Below are 25,256 nucleotides of genomic sequence, written 5' to 3'. Positions count from 1 at the left end.
GTCCTGCTGAATGTTTGGCTTCCAGCCCAGCTGGTGGAGAGTGCAGAGAAGTGCCTTTGCTGTTTCAGTGTCAACTTGAAATTAATTTTCTCTCTCCCAGCTTGATCAGCCACTGAAGGTCATCTTATTTCAGTTGTTCCTAAAGCATCCTGCGTACACAGAGAACATGCACAGGGGTAACTGGGGTTTGCATTCACTGGGGAAATGATTTGTAGCTGTTTTTCAAGGAGTGTTGTAATTTATTAGTTGAATTCTGTTGCTTAGATTGAAAAAGTACCTGACAGTCAACTGGAACCAGCAGTTCCATTTTAATTCCACAGGGTAATAATTTTCTACTATTATATATAAAGCCTTACCCCAGTTATTATACATATTAGTTGTTGGGGTTTTTACAGCACCACAATGAGAAACTTGTCAAGCAATAAATTCCATTGAAAGGTTTCTTTGTGTCTTTAGGAAAAGCTTACATGAGATACTTCCCTACTTACATGTAATAAAAGGAAATAATAAGGTACACAGCACACGAGTAACCATTAACTTGTGCTATTGTGTATTTTACTGGCTTTATTATGGATAACTTTCCAAACCATACAGACTCAAAACAAGTGCCTTTGCATTTCTCTGAGTCTATCCTTTTAATTTACAGAAAACCTGATTCACACAGATTCTGGAATTAAATCATCACCCCAGCTGCTACGCTTTAAGTTTCCCAAACCTTTGTGAATCATTGTGTGGTTTTGAACAGCCCAGTTGTTGTGACATAAGAATTTTTGTAATTGATCAAATATGTTTAGGATTGGTTGGTTTATATTTTTAGCAAAAAAAAAGTTTTTAGAAGAATTTATTTAATTTTTAGGAAATTGAATTAATCTTGTTTTTAAGTCACGATTTCCTTTTTGTATTTCCAACTAATTGCAGCACAGGAATTATTTTGATTTTTGTCTCAGACATTACAGCTTTGTTGGGCTTTGGATATTTTTCTAAGTCTTCCTTCAGAAGCCCTAGCTCTTCCTGCTTGGCAATTGTTGAGCTACCTGCCTCCTTGTTTAATGTTCTGGGAGAGAGTTCTGCCCATTTATGTCTGAGACCAAAAAAACCCCAACTCTGAGGCACCAGAATAAACAAACAGGACACAAAGCCAAACGTGGCCGTGATCAGAAGCAAAGCCACGTGTGTAGGCTTAGAGCACAATTTGGGGCCTTTCTGCATTTGGCTTCTAGGAGAGGAATGATGAGTCAGTGCTGCCAGAACTGCCTGACCACAATTAATGGCTTTGCAGCTGGCACTGGGTGTCCTTGGGAGCCAGAGAGCTTCAGGAACCCTTGCTAAAATGGGGGGGTCGGGTCATGTAACCCCAGGAACTTTGTTCTGTAGTGACTAAAACTTCCTGAATGTCTAAGTTGCATTCAAATTTCTGGAGGACAGAAAGCTAAATTGGATACAGAGCCCCTTCAAATGCACTAACAAGGTGCAACCAGGTCCTGGAGAAGCAAGTGCACTGTGCAGGCTCTGTGGTTCCCCTGCATCAGCCCCGGCACGGGGGGAATGTCTGTTTGCAGAGGCTGCAGGGGCTGAGGAGAGGCACAGGGGCACCAGGGATTCTGATGCTCCCCCAGCAGCAAAGCTGTGGGGGACTGGGACTGGGACACTGGCACATGAAGGACCTGAGCTGTATCCCACATTTCTGGGGAGGGAAAAGATGAAAAAAGAAAAGTACCATCCTAGCCCAGACTGGGTTCAGCCCAGCTTAGGCTTTTCAGTGGTGCCCTGTGGCAGCCTGGGTGACTCTGTAAGTGACAGACATGGATTGATGCAGGGTCTGGACAGCCTTTATTAAGCCCAACTTGCAGTGGTTTGTAAATGAGAACTTTTTTTTCCAGTTAGTTTTCCCTTACTGTCCTCCCGGAGTGCTGTGGGACACTTCAGGAGCTCAGCTCTCACAGGTCTGCTGGGCACACCCTGGGGGCACCTGGCCCTGTGCAGGATGAGTCTCTGCCAGGAATCTTCACTACACTGGGAAGTGCAGCCCAGCAGGGCCAGGACCACAATGACACGGAACCAAACATCTGCAGGGGCCCCTGTTCCTCTGGAAGCCCCTTGGTTTTCTTCACATACACGTGGGCTGTTCTAATGTCACAGTGACTGAGATGTCACTGCTTTGTTAAAATCCCTCTCAGGCATGTTAAGAATGCAGTATCGGGGAGTCCAGTGGTGTTAAGAAATGACAGTACACTTGTTTCCAGTTTTTAATGCTTTCTTGTAAAACTGAAAATACAAAACCAGCTGAGCAAATGTAGATCTTTATATACATGAGGTCTCTGATTAAAAAAATCCTTTTAGTTAAAAAAAAAAAAAAAGAAAAAAGGGAAGACCGAACCAACAAGTTAAATGAAAACTGATTAAAGGGAACAACATTCTCAAATTGAAGCATACTTTCCAGGAAGGAAAACATCTTCTTTACAAGTTTATTATATAACTTACATTTACACTTTACTGAGAGAACTTACAAAACAAGCTGCTTGAAATGCTCCTCATTCCCTTAAAGCATGAATTTCAAAGTGCCACAGCAAAGGAACAGGTTCCAATATTATCTTATACAGACTATTCATGTATAAAATGGTTTGGTAAATGTGAGGTGTTCATTTAAATGAGCACATATAGGGATACAGACTAAATAAAAGTACTTGAACAACACCTTTGTTATTACATACGCAGTTATAGGTATAATAAAGGAAACAAGGCCAGCACTGCTCTTAGGTATCTGTGTAGATGGAAGGAATGTGATTCAAGCAGTGATCAAAGGCACTGTTCTGGAAGAATCCATTTTCATCCGTTCCATTGGAGACCATGTCTTCAGATACACACTGGGCGTCAGAGATCCCCTCGTAGCCTGGAGGAGCGACAAGGACATGGACACGAGTTAGTGCCAGGGTGCACGAGAGGAGGGAAGCACAGCTTGGGGCCTGGGGCCCACAGCACAGCACAGCATTAATGGAAGGACAATAAGTGTTCAGCATCAAAGCCTTGCCAGGAGAGGCACAGTTTTCAGTGGGTGTTTGTGTCATCATGGCTGGTACTCCCATTCATTTCTGGGCAAAGCTGTGCACTTGCAAGTGAAGGGCAAGAAGCAGAGCACGGCTCTCTTGGGACTCAGTCTATCTGAATAGGACATCAAAACAATGAGTGGGCAATGATCCTACTAAGTGTGCACTACAAGTGATGCAGTCCTCTTGGTTTGGGTTTTTCCTTTTAATAGCACTTTGAAAAAATATTCCATGTGTCTCCCAGCTGCTCTTAAGACGGAGAAGAAATCTGGATTCTACATTTATTGGCTCTCCACATAGTGCAGGTCTGAGGAAGCATGGCTGGGGCAGGTCAGGCTCACAGGACATAAGGAAAGAGCCCACCAAAGCCCACCAGGCCAAGCTGGTTGCTGCTTGCCAGGCTACCAGAAAGCCACGACAGTAGGGGAGAATTTCTCTGTCCTTCTTTCATAATGCCAAACTTCCATAGCTATTACAAACCTCCTGAGCTGCACATCCTTGTGGAAAGGAGCAGGTCTGCCATTCTACTAGATGCTATGGCATTTATTGCCTACCCCAAAGGATATGAAAATTTCCTATTATGACCCACTATGGCCCGCTTTTGCAACTGGCCAGTCAAGGCCCACATGCACATGTTCCTTTCACTGCAGTCCAGCTCCTCCTTTCTTCCCCTCTGCTGTGTTTCACTCCCTCAGCATCATCCTTTATACATATTCTGGTTTCCTTTATACCACCTGATTTGGGTTGGGTCTTTGGAAAAGCATCTGTGTGAACTTCAGCACCATGTTCTGACCCTTGGACTGAGCCCACCCACCACAACTGGAATAAGCAGCAGCAGCAGCAGCTGAGGGAGCACATGGAACAAGATGCAGTTTAGCAAATGCCTGTGCCTGACACAGAAAGTCGAGCCCTTACACAGAGTGGGGTCTCCACTGGGGAGGGCTGATCCTTGTGCTTATGCACCAGACCTGGCTCCATTCTCTGCCCCACAGAGGGGTCTGTGGAGCCACTGGGAAATGACTCTTTTTTTTCTGAGCCTTGGTGGAAAATGAGGCAATTCCTTCTCTTTAGCCTTCCCCTTGTCTTTTCCACCTGCCCCACCTCTGCAGGCAGGTGTGCCTGGGTGGGGCTGAGCCAAACTCTGCCCAGGCTCCACAGGGGCCTCAGGGCTAAGTGGCACCAGGGACAGATCCTGCATCCTACACAGCCAGTCCTGGCTGCAGGAAAACCTGTTCACTTCACTGTGGCTATTTTACTGTTAGGTATGTTTTTATTATTGGGGATCAAATTCTCTACTTACTGACATTTCTGCATTTTCCTATGACTTATTAATTTACTGTTGGTTTACAGGTCAGATTCTGCTGTCTGCAGAAATCTGGCACACAGTGAATGTCCAGAGGTTCTGGAGGATGACCTCAGCATGTTTATCTGTGTCGGGCCAAGTGGAGTGACCAGTATTTTGATAAGTTTTGTGAGTGTTTATGTTATGTTAATTTCTATTTGATGAGCCTGTATACAGGGTGGATACAGAACCACAGATGGATAAAACCCAAGATAAGCATACACCCCAGAAATCATTATTAGATTCCAGATAGAGTAAACCATCCAAAGTCCTGAACAGAAAATAAAAATTTATTGACTGTTAATGTGATTCATGGAACAGCTGTTTGCCAGTCACATTGGGCATTCCTGCGAGATGAGATCTCATTTAATATTAATGGTGCTATAAAAGCCTGAAAAAAATTAATGCATAGCCTTGATGAATCTTGCAAACCTGAACGGTTCTATTTTACACACTAAAAGATGAGATGAGATACATATATTTCATACATGTTTATGTTTCAGCCTTTTAAGTACTTGCATGCCTCAATAACCACTCTAAAAACAAAAATACTAAACAGAAACATTTCATGATAGTTTAGGCCCAGACAGAAAAATCAACTGTTGTTGAAGTTGGTGTCTTGCCACAGTATTATTCTTTACTGCTACAATTTCTTTTGGAAAGTTTATTTAGTCTGTTCTTTAAATATTGCAGGCTGTCAATCTAAGCTTGAAATTTGATGTTAACATGAAAAAACCCTATGTTTTAGTAATATCAAACTCATGAGTAACACTAAAGAATTCAAAGTTGAAGTTGAAACTTCATCTTAAATGTTTCCCTTGTGTTGGTTACTGATGCATGCACTTCCCAGAATGGAACAGCAGACAAATGCGTGCACACTTGCTCTGAACAGAGTCTCCTTTAATACAAAACAAACAGGAAAGTCAACTCTAATTTTGTGGTCTGACTCAGGCCCCAATTCAAAAAGCACTTAAACATATGTTTTCAGTATCGCCCTTAACCGAGGTGCCCTCCTGAGTGCAGACAAGAAGAGAACTTTCTTTGGTGATATGTTGGCAAAGACTGCAGCAAATGGTTGTGTTTTGTGGCTCTGACAATACTCATGTTTTGTTTGATTTCAGCAATTCTGTCAATTAATAATTTTAAAGATAAAAACAAAAGAATACTAAAATACCGAAGTACTATAGTAATGCAGCCATTATAACTTTGACCTGATTAGAAAAGCCTTCCTGAGCACACCTGAAACATGCAATGAACAGACCACACAAAAAATTGCAGGCAGTGCCTTGTCAGCTCTCCTGAAGGTGGGTGTTCCTCACACCATGCTACTATGGCATCCAGCAGAAAGGAAGAGACTTTGTCTATCAGTCAAATACAGCAGGATTTGAAAAAAACAATTTGCTTTTCCTTTTATATATGAAAATTAATTTCAGGGCTATATTTTATACAAATATGTTTTTGTCATAACGTTGAAAATAAAATGTGTTCTTTGCCCCTCCTGCTACAAATATCATATGGATAATTCCTTATAGGTGAAATAAATTACCTGTTGAAGCTAAAGGTGCATTGAGTATGTGATAGCCATTCTGCCTCAGAGGATTGAAGCAATGGGATTCCCCTGTGAGCACATCACTGCTGACAGACTGGTCCATTGTTCTGTAGCAATCTCCGTAGTGGAAACAGTTTTGTATGGAGTGAAAGCTGCCTTGGTAACCTGAAAGCAGATATTGCACACAATTCAATCCTGCAGTGGTACTGCCTCCACTTCTGTCACAGCATTTCATTACTGTTGGGGGTTTAGTTCCTCTGTTTTAACTGGAAAAATGATTGTCCTGTTCTATGAAGTACAGTTACAGAAGAGCTGCGTCAGACTTGGTCCCACAAAGTGCTGTGGACTGTGATCCCCATCAAGCAAAAATCTCAAGGATGGGCTTCATTTCAAGCAATAGATCAGCTGAATGCAGTCAGCAGCACCCTTGGATCCAAGGTAAGTAGTGAGCCTTCCACTGGATCAGGTCCAGGATGCTTAGCTCCTAAGGGAATGTCTCTGTAAATCACTGTTAAATACAAAAATGCAGTATTTAAATAAATAGCACTGCTTTGTTTTCAGTTAAGTAAAGTCTTTTGCCATCCAGTGTGTGCTGTGCACTGCTGGAGACAGCACTGTTTGTCCGAAACACCTTCACAGGTTCCTCAAACATCTTTCCCAGACTGTTCTTGATTCAAATGAAACCCCTTTCACTGGACACAGGAGACCACAGTGTGCAGGTAATGACCTAGAAGTGCAGGGCTGACTCCAGACAGTTGTCAGGTGAAGACTGAGTTCAACCAGAGGCTCTTCTGCTTCTGCAAAGTGCTGAGATAGATCTGTATGGTCTCTGCTTGCCTCAGTCATTCTGCTTTTGGGGCATGTTTGCCTTTCGTCCTCTACGTACCCAACACTTCTTAGATCCCAGGGTTTTTCTTCCCAAGTATTGTATTATCAGTACCCAGCAGTTTGGATTTTGCCATCAGAAGTTGTGAATGAGTTGTAGACAAAAAAAGAAGACACTTAACAGTAAAGGACAAATGAATTGCTTAGGAAGGGATTTTGCAATTTATAAGTTCTTCCAACATCCTAAAAAATTGTTATTTGTTCCCAGAAGGATGATCTCAAAGTACATCACAATATTTAAACCAACCATGGCCTGATTTAATTCTCTTCTTTCCTCTTGCCTCAATAAGCTCTTCCTTATTCTGGGTGCAATGCACACTAACTGCACATTCCTATCAACTACCCCTTTTCCTGCCTTCTCTGAAATGATTCTCCTTCCCTTAAATGCAACTGAAGTCAACCAAATTAAGCTTCAAGTCTAGCAGAATGTGCTTCAGGATTTTCCTCTAATTGCCAGAAAAAATAAGGAGCTGTTGTCTTTCTTCCCTCAGTCTTACAGAGACTGAAACATTTCCTCAGGAACTCCTGCAGAAGCTCGGGGCAGTTCAGTGAATCCCAGTCACAGCCACGTTTCGCTGTTTCCAGCTGACAGCTCGGCCCCACTCACAGCAGAGACCTGCCCTGCTGGGCTGCCTGTGCAGCTCTTCAGTCTGTTTGTTCAGAAATTAAATCCCTGTGCCTGTCCCCAGAGCAGCTGGGGCTATATGGGGTGAATTGTGAACTTGACCACCTTTAAAATTCCTGCAGTGTGCAAGCTCTCTCCTGTTCAGTAAGATCTCCCACACTTCTCTATGTTTTCCCTCTACTACCAAAGTCTGACCAAGCAGACAATGCCAGGCAAAGCTCGGGGTCTGGTCACTTCATATTTCCTAAGTTAGCAATAAATAAGGCCAAGTGAGGCAATTCTTGAGTAGAAATGCAATCAGCTCATTGAGTGGTGAAAGATTTGCTCTGAAGCTCCCCAGTTTAATATGTGCTTTGGCAGAATCTGCAAGGATTAGATGCTTAATGTCTTGAGAATGTATGATCCACTACAAAATACCTAAATTGCTGATGTCCATGATTAGTGAAGTCCTACTGGATGACTCTTAGATAAAGACACTACACACTCTGTACCAAGGCTGCTCGTATTTGCTGCTATGGCAAAGGCAGCCCAAAAATGTGGAAAGCTGAGCATTAAATGATGCATGTCCTTCCTTGGAACAAACAGCCAGCCACCTCTATTTACTGCCTGGAGAGTCTGGCTCAAAGAACCAAGGAGCTCTTATGAGAGGTAGCACAACCCTCTTTTGATGTGGCTTTTGGTACAGTGAGTTATTGATTGGCTTTGATACTTATCCTTTCTGTTTACAAAACAAACTCCTTGCTGTAAGCCTTCTAAAAATACATCCTTTTGAGATGAGCAGAGGGAAAAAGAGACACTTGTCTTCAAAGGAGGCTCAGCTGGTTGCAGAGAACACTTAGATGCATTGCTAGAGAAAAAAAAATTAGCCTTTTCCAGAATGTCTGCTACAGACATCACTTCTAGGGAAGGCATGACGTGTATTTTCTCTGTTCCTGTAACTGCTGTCCTTCCCTTGTGCTCCCAGGCTTGCCTTTGTTACACCAATTAAAAATCTTCATGATCTACAGAGCTGGCACAGTGGCTTAGAAAAGCAGAGAGCAGCCAAGCATGACAGAACTGGATTGGAACTAGTCAGATCCTGGGTTTTCCCAAGACCTGTGGGGAAAAGTTATTTTGAAGTGTTTTAAGTTACACTGTCTGGAAATACCTGAAGCAGAGAGCTGCCTCAGAATCAGTCTGGAAAAGAACTGCCATGAGCAATGAGATCCTCTTTTGGATTGCAGTGTTCATCCCTCAGCACCACTGTGAGATAATCTGAGAAGGCAGAGAGAAAAGTGTTCCTGGAACCACCCAGTGGAGAGGGGGACGTAGGAAAATCCTGGTGCTGCTGCACTGCTGACTTCACCAGGACCTGATTTCTGCCAAGTGCTTCACAGAGAAATACAGAGAAATGCACCTTCCCTGTTCTAACCTGCCTGCAAGGTGGGATAAGTGCAGGTATGAAACTAAAGAAAATACATGGAATAGGAGAGGGGAGGGGAGGATACAGTAGGAGCACAAGTCAAACAAAGCATCACACTAAAAATGGGATTTCTGACCCTTGGGTTCATTGCATTTAGTTGCGGTTCCTTTACATTTCTTTAAATGCTTCACTGAGAAAATATGGGGAATTAAAATATGATTGAAATCCCATAACCAAGTGTTGGGTTAACAAACACATATAGTTGATTAAACGAAACAGGGAGCATTTTTTACAAGTTCTTAAAAAAGATTCCCTTCAGGGGTTAAAATACAAAATAAGCAAGAAGGCTGGTCCAGTGCAGACATCCCTGCTCCTTCTAGAGTGCAAATCTGTAGTACCAACCTGGCAGTATGTGTTTCACCAATATTTTTTTTGCCACATGGATTTCAGGTTTTCCTTCAGTTTTGATTTAAATCAAGAATTTTCTGAGGTTATTTTCAAGTGAAGAATTTACTAAATGCCCTGTCAGTTTAAATGATCACTGTTAAATGTTTTATGTACAGTAGATGTAGAACTATAACAGTTCATAAAGGAATAAACTGAGTTCCAAACATAACATTTAGTTAAAATTTTGCTTTGAAATAATTTGTGGCAGAAAAGCTGCACTTAGCCACTTCACACAGTGCACTGGCTGCCTCTGCTTCTCTAAGGCACAGCCTAGAAAACTTCAAGCAGCTTTAAAACGAATGATGTAATGAGCAAATAATTGGAATGTGGCTATTAAATGCCATCTTGTTATGTCATGTCATTTACATGTATTTGCAAATAAATCTCAGCTTTTCAAATTCCATAAAATTTCTGACAAGAAATCATGTCAGGTATAAATAACTACAGGATTCCACTGCCTGCCAAATTCTTTCAGCATGTAATGATTTCCATGTGATCTTACTACAGCTAGGTTAAAACATATAAATAATGTCAGCTTGTTCTTTCATTATCAATATTTCTGCTACCAGCCTGATGAAGCTGCCATCTCCTAAAAATTCCACATCCACACTGTTTATGTGCTTCTGTACAGAGGCCTGGTTCTACACCAAGTTTATGTGGTGTACCTTTTTTTGGCAAAAAATCAAAACCCCCAAATTATTACAGATTCCATTAGAAAATGTGCTATTAATGAACTGAGAGGCAAAAAGAGGAAAAAGTAGAGCAAGTACAGCAAAGTACAGGTTACAGATAATTGGTTTCAAAGGCTGCTAATCAAAACTGATTTTGGAATGACCATTTCCATAATTAATTTATAATAATACTTCAACATTTGGCCAAAGTGGAAAATTATTGCTTTTTCAAAACCACATGACATAACACTTAGAAAGCAACAATTCATTCAAAAGGAAATGTGGTTTTCTTAAGGAATAAAGTCAATTTATTTAAGTGGTTCAAAACTTTTTCTGTCTATGCATTTGTTTCTGCCGTAGTAATGAGCTGCTAAACTTTCCTCTTGTGGCTTGTAGTTATTTAGCTCATTATAGCAACATAATCATATATCATTATATGCTATCATAAATCTGCCACTTCTCCCTTACAGAGTTAATCTTTTTAAATTGAATAATCTGTTGAGCATCAGGTTGAGTTAGTTTTTCCTTCAGCACAAATCATTAAATATAATACACTTTAACTTTTCAGACTAAGCCTTTCCAACCAAAGAGCAAAAACACTGCTCAGAGAACGAGGGGCAGAGGGAACTGCTGGGATACCCAACCCCATCCCAGCTGGGAGCTGCTCACGGGTTTGTGCTCAGGCTCTTGCAAGCAGACAGATGTCCTGCACACTTCTTTATTGGGAATATTTACCACATTTTAGCAGCTCACCATCTGGATTGCATAACAGATTTCTGAAATATGCAAGCTCCTGTTACTGGAAGAATCTGTGATAATAATATCTCTTCCTAATTTGTGCCTCAAAAATTTCAGGAACATTAATTAGTTCCCACAGCAGAACTCCAGAATAGGTATGTAAGCTTGCAATTAAAAAGGCTGAGTAATTTAGAACAAAAAATGTTTTAAATTAAGCTGTGGGACAGCTGCTTACTGCTCCCATTCCTGTCCTCGAATCCCACAGGCACTCTATAGTTGTACAGAGGACATTTACATGTTACTCTAGAACATAAAACAAGCCAAACTTCCAAATAATAAATGAGAAAATGTTCGCTTTCTTTGTCTAATTCCATGTTTTGTGCATCACTATGAGTGGACAGGGCAGGACACTGGCAAGGTGTGCCTCAGCCCATGTATTTTGGGACTGGATGGTTCTTGCAGGGTCACTCACTCCAGGCTGGATGACCAGTCAGGGGAGGTGCATGGCCAGCAGCCTTCTACTGAGGGACCTGAATAAATGCAATAAATCTGCTGTTGGGACAGCTTTCCCCATTATGATGACACATCACAGCATGGACCTGTCTTAAAATTTCCATCTGTATGTACATCAATCCAATTTAAAAACTGGAGTTCCCACTGACACTATTAGCCAAATATGAAAAAGCAAAATAAATTCTTTCCAGCAAGAAATTACAAAAGCTGCAAAAAACAAAAAGAGGGAAGAGTTACCTTGAGATCCCTGCTGTACAGACTGGTTGGGAAATGGGGCGTACGGTGTATTTGGTATCCCAGAAAACTGCTGCCCGGTGGGTGACTGGCTGTGGGATGATGGAGAGCCGTGTTTCTGCAAGAGGGAAGGTGGAACTAAAGCTTTCAGGGGGCTGACAAGTGGAGAGATAATGTTGGGAGCAAGCCTAGAAAAAGAAAATAAAGAAAAACTTCACATATCACATTCATATAGTAACATGAAATACTTGTATGAACTATTTCCATAGTGGCCAAACAATAGAGAATTCTGTTTTGCAGGTACAAATTATACCGAAAAAAGGACAACAGTGCAGTGCTACCTTCAGATATTTGCTAGGAGGCAAGAGAGTTAGACAAGGAATTCTGTTCCTTTACACTGACTTCTGCACTTGCCATAATTGCCAGATCAAAATGACACCACTCCTCAGTGAGCAACTTAAACACAGCTCCACTTGATTTAGAACTTTGTGAGCTGAGATACATGTCTAGAAACAGAAGTGCAAAATGCAGCTAGAATGAGTAAATGCAAGTGAATTAAGTGCCTTCATAGCTGTAACAGGGTCAAGCTGCAGCCAGGACAAAGAAAAGCGTTCATTTCACTCTGCAGATGAGCAAAGCGTGGATCTCCTACAGCTGTGACAAGGGGCCCTGTGCTCCACAGCCCAGTGTGCCCTGTCAAACAGCACAGGCAGCATGGGGAGTTCTCAATACCCTCTCTGCTGCCTTCAGAGCTTTTGCTAAACCTGAGAAGGACCTCTTTGAGCAGCACCAGAACCTTCGGATGCTGCAATATCCACCTCACTGTCTGTGGAAACTTCCCAGTTACAGAACCCGAGGAGAAAAAAATAAAACAACCTCTGCAGGTTGTAATAGATGCCACTGAGCTGGAAAAAAATACAACCATTGGAGGCAGATAAAAATTAACTAAATAAAAACTCCAGTCTCTCACTGGTGTCTTCCTCTACCCTTGCACAAGCTGTTCAAACACCATAAAGCATCATTTCACACGACCGCTTCTTGGAGCAGTTGGACTGACCTTGGGAGCAAGGCTGTGCTCCAATGAAGGCTAAGCACTACATGAGAGTGTGCAAGAGCTAAACAGAGGGGAACTGTGAATAAATGGTGACAACAGCTTAACCAAATTTAACATGAGAGGCACAGGAACGCTGCCAAAAGCTGTCACAGTGACACTGTAAATATTAGAAGGGGTTTAACTCAACCAATCCTATGCTCAGATAATCCCATCTCCCAAAACAAGGAAGAAAGACCTGTAATACAAAGACTAAATCTCCCCAAACTAAACTGAGGAATTAAGCAAGCGTTGTAAATGGGTGAAGGCAAAGATATTTTCAAGTCCAATAGCAAGACCTGGAAAACAGTTCTTTTTAAATGAGAAAGATATTCCCTCCAGTATGTGATCAGTAATATATAAAATAAAGAGAGCTACTCTCAAATTAAAGGAGCCAACATGTAAAGAGAAAAATATCCTATTTGTTCTGGTTTGGAAAAGGCCTGGGGCTGCAGAGGTGCCACAAAGGGACTGGGGGATGCCGGGGCCCCCTGTTCTCCGCCCAGCTCAGGGACCGAACGCTCCCTGGAGCCGGCGCTGCGGAGGAGCAGATGCGGGGAAACACCGAGTTTATTTGGGATTTGGGCGGCCGCAGCCAAAGGCCAGGGGCAGCTCCCCTGGGCCGCAGCTTTTCCGCAGAGGGCTCAGCGGGGCCGCGGTCGGACTCGGAGCGGCCGTGAGCCGCATTCCCTGTCCGGGCAGAGCGGCGCTCCCAGCCGGGGCTGCCACGGCCGGAGCCGCGCTGGGGCTGCGGCACAGCCCGGCCCCGGCACACAGCGACAGTGACAGCGACACCTCCTCCACGCGCCAGCAACGCTCCCAACAGCCTGGAAATGCTTCTATCTGAAAGGAGATGAAAAAGATTGCAGTTGTTCTCGTTGGAAAGATAATAGCTAAAGGGCTCATGATAGTGACATTTATATGGGTAATGACCACACACACATTTAAAAGAGAAACAAAAGACGTACTAAAAACTCCAATGCCGGGATGAGCCAGAAACCACTCTGAATAGGGGAGGGAAATGCTGCTGGGGAGCGAGTCCTCTGCAACTGCCTGTGTTGGGTTTCCTCTGCCTGCTCTTGGAATGTCTTGTCCCGGCTACTGCTGGGAAACGCAGCACCCCATGGAGACCTGCCGGGCTGCTCCGAGTGCTTTGTTAGGATGGGCCATCGTGTTTCCAAGTTCTGTGCAATCATGCTGCTTTGTCGAACAAAAATGGTACACTTAGGTATCCAGCTGTGGGAATACTGAAAATCCCAGCTTCCCTACCCAGTTTAACTGCTCCCAGAGGCTACTTAAATCTTAACCATGGGAGAAGAATTTAGGTTTTTATTGTTATTTTTAAAGCAATGCTTGTCCCCGCTCACACTCTTGCATTCCTGCTTTTCCTGTGTGTGAGCTCGACCGGGTTTGTGCCTCGAAACCTTTGAGATGAGTGTTCAAGGGTGGAGAGGTCCCCTGCAAGGCCAGAGGGGTGCAGGCCCTGCTCCAGCTGGGAACGCGGAGCGGTGCGGAGCTGCCAGCTGCCCCGGTGCTGGAGCTCAGCAAACATTGCTGGCTGTGGGCAGCTGTATCCTAGGAGCAGGAGCCTGAGCTGAAACCCTGACAGCTCCGGATAACACTTGAGCATCGCTGCCTTCCCTGCATCAAAAGAGTTTCACAGAGCTGAGCAGTTCACCATAAAAATCTGCTACGTTCTGCTCTAGCTTTCCCAACAAGGAATTCAGTATGTTTCCTGGAAATTAAGGCACAGTTTTCAGCTAGGAAAGAACTTTGCTCAGCAGAAAAATCTGGCTATGTTAGCACAAGTAGCCAAAATATTCATCACAATCCCTACGGCTCAAGCTGGTCCCTAAAATATTACTCTGTGTGTGTGTATGTGTGTGAATGTGTGAATGTGCTCTGGCACACTCAAGGAGAGATTTTCATCAGCCAAACTGCCCAATCTCCAGTGCTGTATTTTTAATTCTCTCCTGATATCTGCCTACTAATTCGGTCGCTGTGATACTCAGGTTGTTAAAAGAGGAGGAATCATTCCTGATACAAATTAAACAGATAATGCATTAGAGCCTAAAAGGTGATGCCTTCTGTGTGGAAGATGAAGCACTGAAAGACTTACAGCAGGAACTCAGCTGGATACACTAAAATTCCCAGGCAGCAGCTCAGGCATGTGTGTTTCAATAACTAATAGGCTGCACATTTCCTGTTAATGCTGTACTACAACCACAGTTTGCTTTGGTTTGGAAAGTAATAATAAATATATACCATATATTTTACCTTAATTGTAACTTGCATAATTCAGTAAATTTGCAGGTCCTTTGGGGCCTTTTAATATATATCTGTGCCTATATATAGCTATATATAAAGAGATATAAATACTCTCACAGGCATGAAAAAAAATCCGTATCCTTCCTTAATTCATTACATTTGAGGGCTCCTGGCTCTGTGGAATATTTCTGCTGAGGGCCATACAAGGGTGTGATGGGGGAGCCTCCTCTCCACCCTGTCCAAGACACAGGAGCAACAGGACACACACCACAGAGAGAAGGAGCTTGGCTGGAAACAAAAGGAACATTTTGCTCACACAGCATGCCCTGGCCTGTGCCATTCACAGCCACAGGAGCCACAGAATCAAACAAAATACCTATTTTTTTACCAAGGGACTGAATAATTTAATGGCCAAAACCAACATTTCCATGCTAAGCGAGGGGTAATCACATCTTGTGCTTCAGGATGTAAAGAGATCACCCATGGAGGAGGAGAGAATTCTGCTCTCTTCACTCACCACAGCTCAGGGTGACTGACCACGGACTGGGGCCTTTTCCAGTTCTCCCTGAAGCACCACTGGAGGATGGTGCTGGAGATGGAATTCCTGTCTGAGGGAGCTGGGATTTCAGGAGGGATTGCAGGGCCAACACTCCCTCTGAGGAGGCATCAGCAGGCAATCAAGGAAAAGGACTACTCACAAAAATCCTATGTGATTCACACACACAACCCAAAGGAACCTTTGGGAATAACTGAGCCTAACTCAGTAACCACCTTGTCTGTGGCACTGTGCACATTTCTGCACCAACAGTGCCTGAAAATGCCCAGCTCCACAGCCCTTCCCACAGAACTCCTGCAGTCAAGTGGGATTCTACCCACAAAGAATCATGAAACCAAGTGGCAGTCATGGACAACAAACCAGTTCCTCAGCTCTACTGGAAAGTATTTGTTACATCAATGGAAATACTCAGAAATCTTGGTCCTAACAGAAGGACTTTTTAAAAGGGAAAATTAAAAGTCAAAACATAGAAAAGATTGATCTTCCTCACTTTCTAAGTGCATACCCTAAGAATCTCAACCAGAAATTCCACTAAAACTTTTTATAAACTTTCTTGTGATCATGCTTTAACAATAAATTTTGGATGGTGGAAGTTTATATTAAATTGTAAGTAAGGCCTGTGTGAGGGAGCTACCTGGGTATGCCATGAGCCAGCAGTGACCTACAGAAAACACACCTAAAGGCTACAAGCACCATGACTTTGCTTTAGATTTCATTGATCCTGTCTGCACTCTCAGCCTCCCCAAGCAGGCAGGGGTGTTTAAGGATCTCTGTACTCTCCCAGTGCACACCAAATGTCCTGTTCCAATATCAATGCAACATAAAGAACCAAAAAAATAAAATAAATACAGATGGACATGGATTGTTCTGAGATTTCCATCACAATGGCTGGATAGCTGTTTTCTATATATCCACAGGGCTTAGTCTGAGGAAGAAATAGATTACCTCTCAGCTTTAGTCTTTGTTCAATACCACTTCCAGGACAAATTAACAGAATAGGAAATTATAAAGCTTCTTTAAGATAAGAGGACTTGACGAGACCTCGACTGCCAAACACTACACACAGTATTCTTAGTAAATACTGAGTGGAACTGAAAATTGAAAAATAATAAAAACTAATTCAAAATAAGATTTTTGAATTACAAATAGGAATGAAGTATAACTGCAAATGGAAATACGTAAGACAGAGATGTTTCCAATATGAAAAGTGTCTGGGTTTGTTTTTTTTTATGGTGTGATGGCTTGATTGGCAGATTCCTCAGCCAGACAAAGAACCTCAACCCATATCCCATTAAGTTCAGTGGAAACGGGACCAAATCCAGGCTGAAACACATCTGTCCTTTATGTCAAATCATTTTTTGTGTATTTTGGGTTTTGAGACCGTTCTGTAACAGTTCCATGCACAGCAGTATGGCCAGATCGAACAATCATGATTTTTGAGAATCATGATTTAACTCAGATTAACAGGAAGAAAAATAGCAAATAAAGCACCAGAGTAAGAAGCACAAACCAAAGCAGCTCCACATTTTATCTGAAGTGCAGCACTGTAGCCACTTACAGGAACTGAGAGTTTCCCTGAGATGAGGTTCTCCCATAAAACCCAGCACACCAACCCATTCATTCATAAAATCTCTCCCCCAAGCACCACAGTCACTGATATTGTGAGAAAGTCCAATTCAGTTCCAGGACCAGGAGATTATTTTTTTTTAATGGGAAAAAAAGTTAACATGGATTTTCATCTCTTCCCATAATATTAAAAATGATGTGTAAAGCTCTGCTAATCAGGTCCCTGGATAGAGCCCAATCTCTGGCCACGTGTTTCTGTTCTGGGTCTTGCCCTTCGGGAATTTCTGTCAGCACATGCTCAGGAAACAGTTACACCGTTCACTCTTTTGGACTTTTCTGTAAGACAGACTCTATCTGAAGTTTGGTGAACCTTTGCACTAATCACTGCCAGGTGCCTCTGGCTACGTTTCTGGAATGCAAGGAATCTTTTCCTTTTCTCCCTCTTTTCCTTTCTCCTCTTCCCCCCTCTCCCTGATATATAATAAATCCTTCAACACAGATCACCTTGCTGGCCATCATTGCATTTCTTTTCCTATAAACAATGAGCACCCAAGTCCCAGGGCTGTGACACAGGGCTGTGACTCCAGGGTACCACAAGGTACTCCAAGGTACAACACCTTGTCTCTGCTTTCCCCATGAGCATGGCCAGAGGCTCTGTCCCTGCTCTGCTGCAGCCTGTGACACACCTGTGTGTGACATCCTGAAAGTACTGCTGAGGCAATGGCAGCCTTCTGGCTTTTAGACAAATACAAAATACTAATTTTCACTCAAAATGCTACCTCGGATTAGCTGGATCCAGTTCTGCACTTTCACTCACCCACACTGAGCCAAGTCCACAAGTGCAGGAGCTGCTCAGCTCTAAGAAGTAAGAGGGGCTTCATAAATATTATGGAGGACACTATCCACAGGAACCTTCCTGTGACTGAAGAGTCACAGGTCATTTAACTGCTTTAGAATATTTTTAGTGATACCAGTAACAGTGATATGAAAGCAATTTAATGCTCAGAATCACGAAGAGTCCTAAGAGTCCTCTCCTGGTTCACTCAGGGGTTTTCTGTGTGGGGCTGCTCCTGGGCCCAGAAGGGCTTTCCTGAAATACTGAAATACTCCCTGTCTGCTCTAATACATGTGCACATCTGAGTGGGCACAGAACATAACTCAGTGTTTGTCACACATGTCATCATCTACACAAGCTCACAAAACACACAAGGACACTTACTCTGTGTCAAATGAGTATCTCTACAATTGTTCTGACCTGAGATGTGCAACTTCTGCAGAGCAGTTCCTCACAGGGATCATTATGGGAACTGTGCCATTCCAAGGTTGTTTGTATTTATAAGCTTTGAAATGAAGCTGATGAATCACTACAGTGGAAGTCACTACATGAGGGAGATATTTGAAAAATTATTCTAGCTTACAATCTAGCAGGAAAAAGTATTTTGGAGTGAAAGAAAAGCCTTATTAATATGGTCAAAGGAACATAAAAGCATACTTAAATAAAGGGCAGTGCCTTGAGTTCAAGTGATTGCCAGGAAGTCAATTAGAAAGATGTAATCAAACACAGAGACTGTCTACTCCAGATTATCTGGCATGTGCTGCATGCTTGACTGATCTATCTTATTTCAGTCATTTAAGGTCATTATTCTCTGGCAAACAGGCAGCAAGATGCTTCCAGGTGGGTTCTGTACAGGTCCTGATGTCTGCTGTCTTCAGGTTGGCCAGGCAGAGCACACGACCCAATAGTGGGAGATGTTAAAATAGCTTCATTATTTGTTACACCATGATAAACTCCTGTGTTTGGTGTATATGGTTTGCATCAAACTGTAGCAGTTTTGCTTAAAAACAAACAAAATTTGGACAAAAAGAGGAAAAAAAAGCTTTACAGATGTTTAGTGTCAATTTAACTACAGATAAATTCAGTAAGGACTAAAATCATTAATGTAATGCAGAGGAGCTCTGGCTGAATTAATCTTAAATGCTTTCTGAGTTACTCTGACCATCTCCTTTAACCTCCCACCTTCTCCTGTAACTCTGATTTCTCGCTCAGTTTTCCTTACAGTGTCTCCTCTGGGCAGGCACCTCAGCTCTGGTGGAGGCTCTCAGGATCCTGAGCGTCAGTCCAGCCCTCTCAGAAACCCAAATGAAAACACTTGCCCACCTATTTCTGCTGATGGACAAACAGTATTTACCCCAGGATCCAGCACCAGGTAATCCTTAAGCATGTAACTGTTGAAGCCTATGTAATGCTAATTTTGCTTTAAGGGGAGGGGGGAACCTGTATAAGCCTATCTGGACATGATTATGAATGAATTCTGATCACATTTTCTCCAAGGAGATAAATGACTTGGGATTTGAAAGCAGATGCTTTTAATTACTGATTTTCTTTGTTTGGTGGGGCCCAGTGCAGCACCTGTACATTGTTCTTTCTGGACAGATGTACTGATGCCCCTTTTGCGTGCTCAGATCCATAACACTGAGATAAATGATGAAGGGCTCTTGGCTTCCTCCATTGAAAATGTTTTCAGCTGTCAGAGATATCTGTTTCTTGTTACTGGTTTTAGTGCTTTTGAAGGGAAGACTAAACCACTGACTTGTGTATTCTGTTATAAATGAAGAGTATTCTCCAGTGGAATCCACAGAGAATGAGGGATGGATCTCCTTGGTCTGTTAGAAAAGCTGTGCAGGTATTTCGTTTTCCAAAGTTCTTCTAGAGAGTAAAAGTCTCTTTCCTACAAAGATCCTAACAGCGTGTCAATTCCTAGTCCATTGATTTGTATGAGCTCACAAACTTAATTTAAAAGATTAATCAATAAACAAGGTTAATAAGAATCAGATGTAAGTGGCTAAGACACCTAATTGTCTCTTAAAGTAATGAGAATTAGGGGCACAAATGTATTTTTTCTACCCAGTCTGGATCCTGGCAGCTCAAGGAGATAGCACAGGAAATAATCTCCCCCATGTAACTGACAAGATTTTATCCTGCATGTTTAATTTCAAGCTTAAAAATATCAGGGATTTCAAATCTGGTTCCCTGGCAGAGCAGAAGGGAGGCTCTGTGTACCTCATGTTACTTCACATAAAAAGAAGTGAAGGACTAAGTTTTTAACAGAGAACTCTTTACACTGAAGTATTCCTGTGGTATTTGAAATAACAGGTGCTAAGAAGCGAGCAAACAAAAACTCTGATGTTTAAGCGCCCTGATTAAAATGTCTCTTTTCACTTGATAGTTCTTAAATCCGGTTCCTTGTGATTTTTTTGTGGGGGTCAGTGTCACTTCAGGGGGGTCTGGCCCCTGGTTTGAGCTGGCTGCAGTTGGCTGGGGAGAAGTCCAGGCAAAAGGAGTTGTGTGAGCCCTTTCCTCTACCCTTGCTTAGAGCTAGTCCTTTATATCAAAGGCTCAGAGTCCTCATTAATCACCACCTCTGCCATCACAGATGTCTTAATCCTACTACTTCTTCATTTACTGGTGTGTTTACAGAGCAGAAACGACCTAAATTACCACAGGAATATTAAAAACTGGTTTCACTTTCCTTTCCCTTGGAGACACATCACCCTCCCAATCAAGTCATTATTTGTCAGTGCCCCAGCTCCTGTTGGGAACAGAAGTGCTGTTTGTCACAGCAGCACAAGTGACAGAGAGCCTCAGTCACACACACAGGGATCGTGTTCAGGTCCTACAAAGTGACCTTGTTGGGCCATTGCACTAAATTGGTGCAAATCCCAAACTTGGTGCCACCACTCAGAGTCACTTAACTTCAGTCAGATCAGTTTCATTAAAGCTGATAATTTATCACACTGAATATTCAAGATTGCAATTTACAGAGATGGTCTACAAATGAAACTAAGTACATTTTTAGATGACTTGGATAATAACAGCTAAAAAAATAGTGGAAAGCAAGCCAAGTGCAACATTCACCCGAGATTTAATAGTAAAAGCTGTTTTTCTGTCCTCACTCTGCTACAAATCAAAATAGACTATTTTTGCAATGGGCAGAATGAAACCCAGTTTGACATTACACATGGCAAATGCTACAAGAAATGCTAAAATAAACTCTTGCTACCTGAAATAAAAAATAAATATACATTTTAATCTGGATCATGCCAAGCCCATTTTCTGCATGCTGAAGTATTTCTCAGCCAACCACTTTTAGCTAAATTAATATCAATATAAGTAGATTTTTTTAGTGTAGCATATACTTCATTCCAGAATTTGAAAAAATGTGCTCCATATTGAATAAAGCCAGTATAAATACATTCGGTAATGAGGTCAGATTTTGTTAGAACATTTTCAAGTGAATTAGATAATTTTGTCAAACTATTTAAATGTCTCAGCAAACCATTTGGGAAAATTGACTGCTGCACTTGGTATTGACTTTGGCAAAGGACAGTGTAACATAGGGCTTTTTTTGTTAAAAAAAAAAAGAAAAAGCCTTTAAATCAAATTCTGAATCTCATGTCAAACTTGAGTAGACTATTTGTACTCTGCCTCGTGTAGTTTTTGGCATCTCACACATTTGATGACTCAGTAATTCGATTTCTTGATAGCAATCACTCGGTTCCTGTCACAGACTGCCCGATGTGATCCAGCCTTGTCACGGTCCCCATCCCCAGAGCAGGAATTCTGTGCTGGCTCAAACCCCAACGCTGAGACAGCTGACATAGGAGGCCAAACCCTCTGTGTGTGCCTGAGAGCTGCAGCAGGGCCATGCAGGGAGGCAGGGGAGGCTTCCCTTCCCACTGCAAACCCAGGTGCATTCCAGCAGGGATGGCACTGCCACAATCCAGGGGCTCCCAGCATGCCAGTGTTAAGTGATTTTGTGTTCAGTGATTTTGCCCAGTTAAATGGATGGATGCTTTAAAGAAAACCGTGCTAAATGAAACTCAAGGACTATTAATTGGTTCACACAAAGTTTCTGCACTTGCAATTAAGATGTCATGTATGGGCTGCAGTTCAGCAGTCATGAATAATGTAAGCATAAAGCATTAAATACAGCAGAAAGATCTTGGACTGGGAATGACAATGCTGAATGAAGATTATTTTGAGTTTAGAAAACGGTTTTTTGAGATGCTGAAAAATTCCAAGTAACTATGTCATGAAACTGGATGCCCTGTTTTAAAATAACTATTCAGAAATACATTCCAGTCTCCATTCCCTGACGTTTGGCTCATGGTTAGGAATCTGTTATCTCACTCCACATTTTGTCATAGGATATTTGGGCAAAGACTTTACTTAGGTACATGAGCACTGAGATAAGAAATCAGCACTCTTGTCTCCTCAGAGAAAGGATCTGAGCAGCACTAAAGCTGGAATTGGCAGAGACAACTCTGATGGACACTGATGGTGTGTCTGCAGCAGGAGCTCAGTGAGAGGCTCAGCCCACTGCCCGTGGTGCTCCTGCTGGAGTGCTGTGCTCTGGAATGGAAACACCAGGGGCAGGAATGAGAATTCATCTGGAGGCTTCTGACCCCTCAAACTGGAAACTTGTCTGTGGCCCTCACCCTGCTCAGGCCTTTGCTTTCATTTCTTATTAGCAGCACCAGAACACAAAGTGCCTTAGAAACAATTCCACCTTCTTGACAGCCTGCTAAATCCTTCCCATATTATATCTTCACTTTATTTCATTCTTGGTTGGGATTTTTGCCTGAACTCCCCTAGGAACCAACTCCAAGAGGAAACAGCTGAGCAGCACACTGGGAGCAGTCAGAGGGAGGGATCCCACTCCAAGAGGCTCAGGCAGTCCCATTCTGCAGGGAAGAACAGCTCATGGATGACCTTCACTTTGGAATATCTGTCTCCATTCCTATTTGATCTACTGCTCTACAGAAAACTTCCTGTTTAACTGCAGTAATTTCCAGTGCCTCCTATTGGCCACAGCTCTGCATGGGAATGAGTCTGCCAACAGGAAATACAAGGTTGGGAATGTGGCAGGGCAGGGAAGGAGAAGGGCTGGGCACAGGCATTTTATGGGACAAGGACAGGGTAAGTGTCTCCATCACACTGGGAGAGGGACCCTGGTACTGCTACCAGCCGAGGTCAGAAGAGAAGGCTGAAGGAGCAGAGGGCACAGAAGCTCAGCTTGCTGCAGAATTCATTCCCCAGTTAGGAAAATAAGAAGGACTAGTTTGCTCCTAATTGAATTTCCTCAATCAGATTGTTCTCCAACCACCCCAGGTGTAAATTTCCTTACCACACCTCTTTCATGCCACACACACTCTGCCTTCTGCCCTTTGCTTAAAATCCTTCTGGGCTTTCCTTGCACCATATAAGAGAATGGAAAGGTCAGTCACTGGAGGGGATGGGAAAACTCTGCATTTCATTGCTATATTTGCTAAAGGACATCAACATGTTCCTAGGGAAAGAAAATCCTTTAATCTCTCTGTATCTTAAATTCCCATCAGTAATACCAAATAAGAGTCCTTTCCCCATCCAAAGTGCTGGGAAGTAAAACTGTAAGTATGAATTTGAATTTGTAAATATGAATTGAATGAGTCCAGGCACCAAAGAAATCTGAGTGAAAAGGTTAGAGCAGTTTTGTGGCTTGCAGAGATTCTTGACTGTTGAAATAGTATGAGAGCCTTGACACAGGGTGCTTTAGAAATCTCACACCCTGCAGCCATGCAATTGTACCCCTGCTGTAGCAGTGCAATCCTACAATCAGTGGGATTAAACACTCTTCCCTGATTAGGATCTGCCCTGCTGCTCTGAGGTGCATTGCAGAAAACCTTATCAGAGAGCAAGGAAGTGAGAAAGGCTCTGACACTGAGTGAGCCTTACTAAGGCAAACACAGACTGATTCCTGAGTGAGTCATAGTTCGGGTTTTACCCTCTGAGAGGTTTCTCATGTTAGCTGAGAAAAATTCTCTGTGCTTATCCAAACCTATGAGAAGTCATCCAGCAGGAATTAAAAAACAAAGTTAAAATCTAAATGTAACTGCATGCTATGAAGAAAAAATCCCATTGTGTTCTGTCAAAGACAAGGACAAGGCCCTGAACAACCTGATAATGGTGTCCAAGTTTGCCCTGCTTTGCACAAGGCATGGATGACATGACCTTCTGAGGTCCCTTGAAAACTAAATTATTCCATGATTCTAAAACAAACAAAATTGCTTTGTTTGGGCCAGTGTTTTCTTTTGAACAGCGTCCATGCAAAGTAAAATAAACAATTCATCATCCATTCTCATGGCAGCCACAGGCCCAGCACTCTCACATCACACACATACCCGTCCCTGGCACTCTCCAGCGGCGACTGGTGGTGATGTGGGCTGGGCAGGGCGGAGTCGAGGGGAAGGTGCCTTGAAGGAATGTCATGAGGAGGAGGCAGCACAGCTGGGGAGGGGCCGTTGTGGCTGCTGCTGGATCCACTGTACATGCCTGGGAACACACAGCAGAGGGCAAAATAAAATAAGCAAGGAAGCATCAGTAAGACCTACAGAGTCTCCAACTCCTTCCCTATATCCCCCTCCCGACCTGAGGCACAGCCCCACAGCAGAGCCCCGTGTGTCAGTGAATCCCCTGTGCCTGAGCAGCACTCACAGCTGGGCCAGGGTGCTTTGGCATAGGGTGTCTCCTCTCTGACCCTCCCAGGTGCTGCTGGACTCTGCAGAGCTGTAGAACCCTCCTGACAGCCACCAGAAGTTGGTGGGACTCCCACCCTGCCCTTCCCACAGCTGTGAGAGAACCTGCAGAGCTCAGGGCATGGAGCTCACGCAGCAAAACAGACCAAGGCACCCTGGGGTTCTGCTGTTCATTTCAAACTCTGTCATTTGACTTTCCATTACTAAGCTGCTGGACATCCCACACCATTTACAAATATCACATAATGATACAAAGGGAACCCCAATAAATTAAATGCAAAGAGGAACAAGGAGAATTTTTTAATGAGCTCATGAAAACAGATTTGCTAGTACAGAATTACTGAAGGAGTGTGGGTGTACCATTTTTGGGGACTCCTCTCTGCCATGCAGCAAGGCACCAACAGCCAAGAGCCTACCATTCCCTCAAGCCTACCCAATGTTGAGGAAGCTTTGTCCAGGGCTCCTGGATGAAGATGCTGGAATTAAGTTTTTTGGAATGAAGTTTTTTTCTCCCTTCTGAAGAGTGACCATGCACCAAGACAGGTCTCTGTGGTGACAGACATCACAGGAGTGCAAACATGGAGTGTGCAAATGGCAGGGGAAATGCTTGTCATGCTGCTCTGGGAAAAGTCTAGTCCTTGTCCTTCTCTTCCCAGTTTTTCTGCCTTTCCCATCTTCAAGTTTTGCCTAAGACACATCTGCCACAGTTCTGTCCCACCCTCCCAGGGAATGTGCACATGGATGAGGACCA

The 25,256-nt window shown here is 43.0% G+C and overlaps 1 protein-coding gene across 1 annotated transcript in view; it reads right to left on the bottom strand.

Annotated features, from left to right (window-relative positions):
• Positions 1-2,753: 2,753 nt before the first annotated feature.
• GLIS1 (GLIS family zinc finger 1) overlaps positions 2,754-25,256 on the bottom strand; it is a gene marked incomplete at both ends in the record, with an annotated part of 178,830 nt that continues 156,327 nt past the window's right edge. Inside the window, 4 exons of the mRNA XM_084211060.1 lie at positions 2,754-2,890; positions 5,933-6,100; positions 11,454-11,638; positions 24,152-24,302. Of these exons, the coding sequence (XP_084067186.1) occupies positions 2,754-2,890; positions 5,933-6,100; positions 11,454-11,638; positions 24,152-24,302 (641 nt within the window). The remainder of the gene's footprint in view (positions 2,891-5,932; positions 6,101-11,453; positions 11,639-24,151; positions 24,303-25,256) is intronic.

This window comes from Fringilla coelebs (assembly GCF_963513975.1).
Source record: "Fringilla coelebs genome assembly, chromosome: 9".
Taxonomy (NCBI): domain Eukaryota; kingdom Metazoa; phylum Chordata; class Aves; order Passeriformes; family Fringillidae; genus Fringilla; species Fringilla coelebs.
Note: the sequence above shows the minus strand (reverse complement) of the source record. Positions and strands in the feature narration are given on the sequence as shown.